General features: G+C 41.2%; 1 protein-coding gene across 1 annotated transcript; it reads left to right on the forward strand.

Annotated features, from left to right (window-relative positions):
- The first annotated feature begins 1,186 nt into the window (after positions 1–1,186).
- On the forward strand, positions 1,187–11,114 carry LOC125506866 (uncharacterized). The gene is made up of 12 exons (XM_048671571.2): positions 1,187–1,487; positions 1,576–1,731; positions 1,830–1,982; positions 2,063–2,217; positions 4,358–4,636; positions 4,728–4,858; positions 4,992–5,109; positions 5,224–5,316; positions 6,252–6,329; positions 6,423–6,510; positions 10,314–10,383; positions 10,631–11,114. The coding sequence occupies exons 1-11, from the start codon at positions 1,289–1,291 to the stop codon at positions 10,355–10,357; spliced, it is 1,494 nt and encodes a 497-aa protein (XP_048527528.2). The 5' UTR covers positions 1,187–1,288; the 3' UTR covers positions 10,358–10,383; positions 10,631–11,114.
- Positions 11,115–11,523: the final 409 nt, after the last annotated feature.

Raw genomic sequence — 11,523 nt, forward strand, 5'->3', positions numbered from 1 at the left:
CAAAAGGACAAGGATCGATCCCAACATGAGCACGAGTCGGGGAAGTGGTCGAGGAGGTTCCAGTGGTGATCAAGGCGGTAGGAGTGGTGGCCGTGGAGGACAGATGAGCATTAGATTTTCTGCATGAAGAGGCACGAGTGGTGGTCGTAGAGGACCGACGAGTGTTAGAGGTGCCGGCGGTGGTGGTCGTAGAGGGTGTTGGCCGTAGAAGGCGGAGTAATAGAGGATGGCCTATTGACGTTTTGATTAATCCAAATGGTTGATAGATTATGAATGGTAAATGTTTCTTCATATTCTTTCCGAGCGAGCACTTGTTGTTTTATTGTCTTTACACATTAATTTGTTGATTGATGTCTTTTGCTAACAATTCATATTCTTGTAGGCATGGCTTCATCAGGTTCCATGACGAGGCCCCTTTGCACCGACAAGGAGGACATGTCAACCAAGCGGGAGTGGGATAGCTTGTACAATTACCCAGTGAAAGATGTGAAGATCCCAACATATTGGTGTGAACATGAATATGTCGTGAGGAAATCTAAGGACCGAAAGAAGGCTCGGTCAGAAATCCGAAAGTTTTCGTGTGTCTCAACTACAAGTATGATAGGAAGCATTCAAATAAAGTCGGTCATAATCGCTCATCGGCATGCTAAATACAATGCCACAATCGACTCCCAGTTTAGATTTTGTAGTACTAACACATGTAAGAAAATTTGTAGCCACCTCCTCCTCCTCTTCCTTGCGGGTACTTCTCGTGGATAGATGACAAGCTGTCATAAGATGATCAAGATTGGGAGCACATCAAAAGGTAATTCCAGTTTGAACAAAAACTCTGTCTCAATAAAAATGCGGATAAAAAAGCCAAGGCGCTGAAGGAGCGACGAAAGCGTGAGATGCACAGGGAGCGCAAAGAAGCGGAGGCATGAGAGGCAAAAAAGAAACAAATTTATGATGATAATATAGCATGAATAATTTCTAGGGCGGCGAATCTTTTTATACGAGTCTAACGCCTGATCATGTTTGATAAAAAAAATCGGAATTTATTAATATTTTTCTTCAACTATCAGAGAGCACCAGTGTACTTTTATAATTTTTTTAGAATTACTCTTATACTACTAATTTCTATTTCTATTTCTATTGTCTACTATAGTGCGTTTTGTAAAAACAAAAAAGAAAGAAAAATGAAAGGGGAAACGCACACTCGGACCCCTGGACGCTGACGCGAGTCCATCGATCCCCAAGCCGTCTTCCTCCCTCTCCCGCAGAGGCGGCGGCGCACGAGGTGGGAAAGATGTCGAGGGCCGTCAGGGTCCGCGGCGACGAGCTGGAGACGGAGCGGGGAGCAAGGGCGAAGAAGCGAAGCCTGGCAGTGGATCGCTCGACGAGCTCTAGATCTCCCGGCGACCTAGCTGTTCGGAGTTCCCATTCCCACCCAGAGATACTGTTCGCGATCTTCGAGCCCGACGAAGCTCAATCCGGAGCAACACAAGGTGATTTTGCACCACCCCCCGTTCCAACCTGTTTTCCTCCTCATCCCGACAGATCGCTGATGACTTGTGCTGTACGATTTTTCTCTAGGTCGTGTGTGCGATGTGGCCGAGTCCGCGACGGAGGAATCCTCCGATCCACCCAGCTCACCGATCTACGAACCCTACATTCCTGACGAACTAGCCGCAGATCCAGTCGTACGCTCCGCCTTCAAGCATGCCATGGCTAAGTACGAGGCAGAAGAAGGTAAATCCTCCCCTCCCCCCGTTTCCCCCATTCCTTCTCAGCTTTAATTTCCCCATTCATTGTTAATTTCCAACCTGATCTTAATTTTCTTTATGTAGATCGTCTAGCTGACCTGTTCACTATGGATCACTACTGGCACCAACCATCTTCCTGCTTGCACACTGACAGTCGTTTCCTTCCCATCCGTGAACTCGCAAGAGATGCAGTACTTTTAGCTGCTAAATCAGTCATCTTGCTCTCATCTTTTCTCAGTGTGTGTTCAACATCATGTTTGCTTCTTAATTAATATTCACTGCCTGGCGAACTGTTTGTAACTTTTGTTGCTTTGTAGAGAACCAACTGCTGAATAAATGCTGTGGCTTGTGGTTTCAAAGGGACGGCCAGAGAAAAACAGCCCTTGTTTTGACGTCTGCCCATCTAATTCGTAAAGATGATATCCACAAGTGGAAGCGGCAATGGACAGGCGAATATCATAAGAATGCTAAGGTGACCTTCTTAACGTTCACTCTTTGTCATCCTAATTACAGCAAGATGATTTTAAGTGACACCTGGAAAGATGATTTTACCCTTAGTGCCCAAAATTATTCATGGGAACAAAGAAGCAATAATTTATAGTTCCTAAAAGAGTCTAAGCTTACATACACAATCATCGTGGACGCCAATGAACCAATTTTTAATTCAAAAAATGCACACAATCCATATCTAGGATTCAAGTTCAAAAGTTTGGATTTCAATCCAAAAACAGGCAAACCTCCCCTGTAATTTGATGCCATGCCCCCTGCACAAAATTCACATATACATCATTCATCACACCATATCCACGTTTGCCATAAGCATGAGACATAAACATCCAGGTTCACATCCGAGTACACGAACATGACAAGCATCATATCCAGGTTCACATACATGAGTCCAAGTCCACACATACATCACATGAGCAGCACAAAAGTGACATTTAAGTAAAATAAATTACATGATGTTCACAAACTGAGCCTTTCGCTTCTAGTGCTCATTAATTGCAGGGCAATCTGGTCGGTTAGTTCTCGTAGCTGTTTTGCTTCTGGTGCCCATGCAGAGCTAGCTGGGTTAGTTGTTTTAGCAAGCACCGTCTTTTTCCTTGGCCTTACCTTCACAGGATAATCTGCTTGCTCTGTAGGAACATGAATAGGCTCCGGTTGATTAGATCTAGCTGTTGATCTGCACTTGCCCATTTATGATATAGGAGCAAATAACATTAACTTGCATAATATGTGAACAAATAAAATTCAGAATTAGTAAAAGTAAGACATAATTTGAGTTTGTGGACTGGGACACCGTAATCAGAATAGCTCTTCAAGTGTAGTCTAACAATACTGACAGTACAACTGAATATCTGTGCTAAAATGCAACTTGATGTTTCCTAAAGGATGTTTTATTTATGTCAAAATCCTGTAGAATCAATTTGGTGAGCTTTTACATATAAAAAGTGGGACTTTTTTTTTTGCAGAACTCAACTAGAAATAATGATTCATGAACTGAAACCACAATGGTTCATCAATCTTAAACTGCTAGTGGAAGCAGTGATATATGAGCACATCAAACTTTAAAAACACTGCCAACAGAAATACAAACAACAATAAAATGGAGTATGTCGTACCTACAAAATTCTGAGCTATATCCTGGGCATATGTCATCAACAACTGAAGTAAAAATTAAGCATGCATCATCCAAATGACCACCAAGCTCAAGCTCTCAGCTCGGCATCGGCTAATTGGCAACACTAGTAAATGAAAGTTGTATTCAAGGCTCAAAAGGAAACATTCTAAATATGTTGATTTCACTACGATAAGCTACTGACAAGAACAAGGAAACATTAATTAGACAGCGTCCACACAGAAGAGGGTGAAGATACCTCCAACAGCAGCAGATGGTGGATGCTGCTGCGTCGGTGATCTGTAGCCCCTCTTGGCCGCCATCTGAAGCCCCTCCTTGGCTGCCCTCCGCAGCACCATCTCCCCCAGCCACTCACGATGTCCCCACCGCTGCTAGGAGACGCCACCGTCGTTAGGAGTATTGGTGCGGCTGCCGTCATTAGGAGAATTGGGGCTGCCGCCGTCGTTAAGAGGACTGGCGCCACTGCCGCCGGTCGCTAGGGTTAGGAGGAGAGGGGAGAAAGACAGGGACGAGTCAGGGTCGGGAGATAGCTGCCGGTTCGGTATGGGCAGGGCAGTTTTGTCCTCATAAAGAAAACTCATGAGGGTCCAAACGGCAGATGCTAATAGAAGTAACGGAAGTGTTACAAAAGGCATAAATTTTAGCCTTAGTGTTAGATAAGGAAGAAATTTTTGTTCAGTGTTAAATAGGGAAGTGAAAATTAAAATAGTGTTATATAAGGATTTTTCTCTTTTTATTTGCTTGTTTATGCCCTCTCAAATTAAATTATTTGTAATGACTCAGTTACTACACTGGTGGCTAGTTGCAAATTAAATGTGTCATTATGTTCAACTTTGTTAGAACAGAGAATTAGAAACAAAAAAACTTATTCTAGCGCTCGACTTTCATGATAGTTGATCTCTCAAAAATGTTTTCCTCAATATAAGTTCTTTCAAAAATGTAGTGTCATAACCTTTGCCACCGTCTATTTTAGGTCATTGTTCATTTGCTGGATAACAAAACTACACAAGGCCAGCTCATCTATCTTCAAGAGCATTATGAATTTGCTATTTATGAAGTTCAAGTGGACAAACCAGTTCATCTACCCACTTTTAATGACCGTGTGCATTCTGGTCAAGATGTTTTCCGCCTTGGAAGAGATGCAGATTTGGATATAAAGATAACACATGGTAATTTGGCCTATGACATTCCATCTCGGTATGAGAGATGCCATTACATGTATTTTCTTCGTGATGCATCTAGTCTCAAACTGGTATGTTACATCTCAAATTTATATTTTGCATCTCCATCTTATTTCCTTCTCACTACAAATCGTAATATTCGTCACTACTATAATGCTCTAGTTACATGATGATGGAGGGCCCATCATTGACTTAGAAGGAAAAGTTGTGGGTCTAGTTAACAATCAAATCAATGAGACGTTTGTACCTTCGTCAATATTGCATAAGTGCTTCGATTTTTGGAGGAGGTTCAAGTACGTATTTCCCCTTTCTCAATTCTTTGTTAGTAACATGTGTGATACCTATGTCTTGTAAAGATATTAATGTTATGATGTTCTTTTCAAAATTTGTATGATATTCATTTGTTCTTCATTTTATTTGGTCTAGTTGCATGCCTCGCCTCCATCTTGGAATGACATTTAGTCCAATCAAGTTTTTAGATCCTATTTGTATTGAGAGGATGACTCGTAAGCATAACATCGACTCTGGTCTTATTGTTGAGCAGGTATATATATGGGCATTTTATATAATAATTTTGACTTTCACTTTTGTTAATAGTTTATTTTAAAATTATTTGCCATATGCATATTGTGAAGTAATCATGCTAATTGAAAAATAGGTGTCAAAAGAATCACATGCTGAGAAAATTGGAATTCGCAAGGGTGATGTCATTGAAAGTTTTAATGGAAAGCACATTTCTACTACAATTGAGGTTTGTGTATTTTGTATTTGTTGAATTTTCAATCTTTTGCTACAACTAGGTTTAGTTACTTTCTAATCCACCTTAGATTAATCTCACACATCCTATAATAGGTAGCTAATAATTTTGGAATTCAAATTAAATAATTTGAATAATGGTGCGCTAGTTGAAGTACATTAATTCATGGCTGAATGGATCAGCTTTCTGCATGGATGGTTATTCTCATCAATTGGGTCAGGCCACAACCATTGGTCAACATCGTGGTGCTTGGCATCTTAGTACTGAGATTTCCCAGACTAAATTCCACTACAAAGTCCAAGTAGCTTGCTAACCCAATAATAGGTGTGATCGAGGGCACGATAATCCATAAAGAAACTCCTCAAGTGTATGTTTTGTAATTGGCACATATGTATCCTGTAGCTAAGATTTATAAAGAGTATATATTGTACATAGGATGTAACGATGTTGAATTGTACTTGTAGCTAGAGTATCTGGTGTATGCACGATTAATTCAATAAAGGAGTATGGTCCTATATATGCATTAAGAGGCAATAGGATACTCCGTTGATAATGGCAAGTGTATACATAATTTTTGTTCATTTGATAGCATATGGAGTATGCTCTTTTAAAGGGAGTATATAAAATTGTTCGTTTGATATTACAGCGTATAGAGTATGGATTATCGTATGCTATTTTAGTGGAGATGCTTTTGATTCAAATATCTTTAGAGTTGTAGCCATTGTATATTTCAAAAATCACAGAAAAAGGATATTTTAGTGGAGGTGCTTTTTATATGAAATATCTTTAGAGTTGTAGCCATTATGTATTTCAAAAATCACAGAACAAGAATCTCCTATAGGGAGAGGTGCGAGGGTGAGTGCACCTGCTTGTAGGGTATATTTTCCATATTTTTTATGTGACACTCTTGACTTTTGTGATTTTGGCAGTTGGAAAGCATGTTGATAGACTTATGTTGGGATCATTTTGATCAAAGAAAGAAATTGAATGCTGAAAAAGATGTTTCGGTAAGTTAACTCTGTCGTAACTACGATTCATACCGACCATAGCACTATTGAAAATGTGTTTTGGTACATTTTATTTTATGGATTGCTTTCCAGGTGAAAATATTTGATGCTACTAAACTTTGTCCGAGAACTAGAAACTTGACTGCAATTGTATCGGATTGTGGAGAGGACATTGTAAAAGGTAAACATCTCCCTGTTATAAATCATACTACTTGAATGCCCGTGCGTTGTCACGGGAAAAAAACTTAGAGGTGGCGCCATTCCTGAAGAGATACAACGTGGATTTGAATATGGTGCTTATGTTTGTTAGCGGGAGGATTTTTGTTACAACTTTAGCTTACAAATATATGTGTTTTCGGCCATCTATGCAAAATAGAAGTGATGCATGAATAAAAGAACTTTGGCTAAAACATTGCAATCACAAGGACACATAATCATGACAATTTTCAAAAAACAATGTATCATCAGAATATCTGATCATCTTCTTTCATTTATTTGCCACTATTTCTTCAATTTCTACTTTCTCTTCCTACCCTAGCCTTAGCTTCTCCACATAATAGCTTGGACCATATGTCCTTTGCACATGGATGTTTTTTCTTTATTCTTAAAATCAATCACCTCATGAAGCATACGGGCCTCAACACAAAAGAACACGTCATCAAGGCTACGTCGCGATGTGGTTAGCCTAAAAAAAAGTTACGTCGCGAAAATCAACAGAGAGCGTAATCAATTGTTATTAAGCTTAGATGTACAAGAATAGGACCGAAATAACACGCTCCCCCAGCCACAAAGCAGAGTATCTTCCATAAAAAAACTGAGTATCTCCCCTCACTGTAAAAAACAGAGTATTTAACTTTGCTACAAAGCAGCTTGTGAAGCACAGAAAACCAGTCGTAACTTTCAGCCACTGCTTCACCCTCAGTGCAACGTACACCTCCACTCCACTCACCTGTACCAATGGGGTGTGATCTCTTTGATTTTCATCTCCAGCAAGCACTGCTTAATAACAAAATTATCAATGACCATTTTTACAGTCTGAAACATAGGCACATAGATATTAGTATATGTACAACAAAATATAAATAAATGCTCAACATACAGCAAGCCACTGGAGGCATTGCTCCTGAAGGGCATTCACTATTGTATATGTATCATTAGATTACTACTTAATTGAACAAACTTTCACCCTTTTGCACTATACAATATAAAGCAAGATTTGAAATCGAACAGGGAACAGAGTACTTGGTATGGTTTCTTTGAGATATAAAACATCAATCCTCGTATCTAGGACCAACACTGCATACGTGTAAAGGTAAAAATAATTTGTACTCTTTACATCGTAGCCAGAAGGGACAGTCATTGTGCACATGGAAATGTCTGAAGTATGAAGCAACATTAATATGCATGGATAATCACATTGCAAAGACAGTACTTTCTCGCAGATTAAACTATCCTGCAAACCAGCCACCAAATCAATTTAGTATGGACACAAAAAATTACCAAACAACACACTAACCAAGTGAAAGCAATGATCACCTCACATTCTGGGACGGGCTCCTTCTCTTTAGGTGTCATATTTTGCTGACATGCTCTAACACTTACTCGCCTTGCTTGGATTTCTTCTGGTGTACGGCTAGCATATCTTATTGCTTCACATTCACGCTTTCACCCTACAACATTTACGCAAGAAATTAATTAAGTGGGTAAATGAAATTATATAAGCAAACACATTCGCCTTATAGATTTACCTTTTGAGCTTTCTCCTCGCTCCAAGACCTTGATTGATGTGAGCACACCACTACAAGTAGGAAAAATCACAATCGCTGATTGTTTTATCACTTCATCATCTGAAGATGAATGACTTAAATTTGTCGCATCGTTGATTCACGTATAAATAAACTTGTTCGAACATATGGGATGCCATTGGGGCAAGTTCTGTTGGACTTGTTACTGCCGTCAACCACTGTGTTATTTCAAGTAGGACCACAAATGGTCAGGTACAAAAAGAAATATGCAGGCAGATTGTTTCGCCTTGCGGTAAGGTACAGGATACTCACCTTTTTGTTTTCCTTCAGCACTTTGTTGGCTCAAGGGCTGTATCATTTCAGACGTAAGGCCTGCTGCTTTATTGACCATGTAGTTCTTCAGCTTCAGACCTAAATCCGTGCTTTTCTCCAGGAAACTCCTACTCTTACTGAATGTCTTTTGGTCCTGCCATGTAGATTATTGTTTTTTCAGAAATTTCAGTGATTTGGTGAGAACCGAATCCAAGTGTAGTTGGAGCTGATACTGAGTATATATCAGCTTGGAGTTCCAAGTTTTAATAACAAATAGATCAGCTTGGAGTTCCAAGTACCCAACAATCAGTATGCATAAAAAACATTAAAATAACAAAAATACATGTTACAGAACCATATAGTGACCTGTAACTTCCCATTTTGATGTCAACTTCACCAATAAAAGTGGCATCATCATCTAATAGTAGTATGTGCCGATACTCATCTATTTTGCTCATTAGTAATTCTTTGGGCACTAAAAAAACTTCTTTACCAAAAAATTATGGTCAGTATGATATCGATGTCAAATCCTCTAGCAGTAAGTCAGTAACTATGGCAATTCTTCTTGTTCATAGCCTTCTATAATACTTAAAGTTCCATTCTAGAAGAAGAAGAATCCAAAAAGGAAATTGAAACCAATTATAGATACAGTGGTGCGCTATGGAACCAATGGCTAATGTTGCAAAAAAGAAAAACAATGCCTTGGAGTATTTATTGGACATAGAAGACAGTTTGCATACCATTACCATCACATGTCTGCAATCGCACAACTAAAGGAGAGTAGGAGACCACTCCATATGGGTGGTTAGTTATCTAAACAAAAGATTGCCTAACACATCATACCTATGTCCTTGGCGAAGCAGATCAGAAGGCTAAGGCAGTGAATCCACCTCCTCACACTCTGTTCAATCTGAAGGTGTGAGAGCGTAACCAGTGTGTCGCTTCTTAGGATGTGGTCCGAGTAGCGTAAGTCTCATCTACCTGCTCACTTAATTTATAATGGGCTGCAGGAGTAGTTTCTAGACAGTTCGACATAGGCACGTGGATTTGGATGACAGAAAATTTGAATTTGGGAGGCGGCAAGGATGGGCACGTTGAGGTTTGGGAAGTAGAGGCGGTAGCCGAGCATAGCACCAGAACAGGCCATAGAGCGCGTCAGCCGGGAAGGGGGGAGCAGCGTGTAGCCGGCGGTGTACTTGCAGAGGTCAGCATCCGAGAAGAAGGGGGAGGTGGCGAGGAGGATGGGGATGTGCTGCTTGTGGTGGGTGAGCGGTATTCAGCAGCAGGAAAGCGAGGAGGCCGGAGAAGCGTTGGGGCACGGACGAAGCCGCCGGTGTACTTGCGGAGGTCGGCATCGAAGGAGACTGTAGGACGCGTAGGGGGTGGCCAGGAGGAATAGTGTGTGGTGGTGATGCTGGGGGGTGGCACTTCTCTGGCAGAGGAGGTAGGAGAGGCGCTGGCGGAGGGCTGGCGTCGGCGGCGTGCCTGCCAAGCTCGACAATGGAGGAGACGGGGAAGGTGGTGGAGGAGACAGCTAGGTGGGGGGTGGTCGTGGTTGGCGGTGGAGCTGAGGAAGTTATGGGAGGCTCCGGGAGCAGACGGCACCGGCGGCGGCCACTGCTCCATATCGGTTCCGACGGTGCCTGTTGGCGGGCTGCTGGTTCTCACGGCCGCGTTTCCCCATTCTTAGGTCATTGGATAAGGTGGGGCAAGAGATAGGCTAAAAGGGTGACAAGGGCGTTGTCTGCAAATCTGTACAGAGTGGTGGGTGTCTTTTCGTAAAAATGCCACTGATTGCTTCATGTGCGTTAGATATAGATCGAACGATCCTAAATGCAAGATGGCAGGCACACCGTCATCACCAACTGTGGTTTTTATAGGAGTAGAGATTTCTGCAGGTCTAAGTGTGATGTTTTTATTTGTGTAGGTGCTTACCCTATCATGGGTGAAGAAGCCATGTCAGTCTTATGATTCTTGATCCTTGAGCTAGGCCTGAGGTAAATATCTTCCATTTTAAAATAGTTTACATTTAGCACGTTTTAACTCAAATTCGAAGGTCGTAGAGGAGATTGTCAGGTGTGGTAAACAACTTCATGAAGAAGCCAATTGTTATTTCTCTTACCTCATTTTGTTTGCATTGCAAAAAACACACTATTTTGGTCAGCCTTTAGCTAGCAATTTAACCATTGACCGATTTCCCAAGGGTTTATCTAACTAAACCTTGTGTTTTTTTTTTATGTGTAGGAACCTGCCCACTGCTGGCCTTCATGGATGAGTCAACCGAATTAACCCTGCATGCTCATTGCAAATTCATTTTCGGCATAATGTTTTCGTTGTGTATTCTTGGAAAAAAAAAACTTCAAATTATGGGTGCCTTTGGACCGTAGTAGCAGCTTAAGCTTAGAGCATAACATGCATGTTAGAGCAGAACTTATTATTGGCTCCTACTTGTTTCGAGTCTTGTGAAACTCACATCATGTCTGTGTGCAAGTGTAGCAGTCGTGGATGATGAATTGAACTGGGCAATTATGCTGGAGTGTAACGTTTGGACCGTAGAAGCACATATGTAGCTTAGAGCAGAATGTTATTGGCTACTAATTGCTAGTAAGAATGTTATTGGCTACTAATTGCTAGTACATTGCGAAAGTACCTTTGTGCTCCCGAGCTCATTTGAGCTCGGTGAACAGTAAAATCGAATGTAGCAATGTATACCTTGTCTGTGACTCTCTTTCGCTTCTTCAAGGGCTCAAGTAGTAAGTGGCCATCTCCCAGTCCTGAATACTTACCGGGCACCACTAGGCATCAGACTACTGATAGATTGCATCTATCAGACCAGTTATAGACCGTCGGATAGGAAGCATGAGGTACGTCTGATTTGTTAATTAAGCCACCAATAGATTAGGTGAGACTCATCCTAATTTGCTGCTGTTTCTTAACAGCTTCCGCAAATCACGTCCTCAACTCACGCATCTCTCTCGGGCCAACTCTTCCCCGTAAACATTGATTCCTTTTTGCACGGCTCTCTCCACATCAAGGAAAACTGGGACGTGATCGGAGAAATATAGGAAGCAGTGATCGGTAGAGTACGAACCCAAATGCTTCCCTAGTTTGTTTCTTCCATATATAAGTCAGCGATG

This window comes from Triticum urartu, chromosome 5A (assembly GCF_056163025.1).
Source record: "Triticum urartu cultivar PI428250 chromosome 5A, HENAU_Tu73, whole genome shotgun sequence".
NCBI lineage: Eukaryota > Viridiplantae > Streptophyta > Magnoliopsida > Poales > Poaceae > Triticum > Triticum urartu.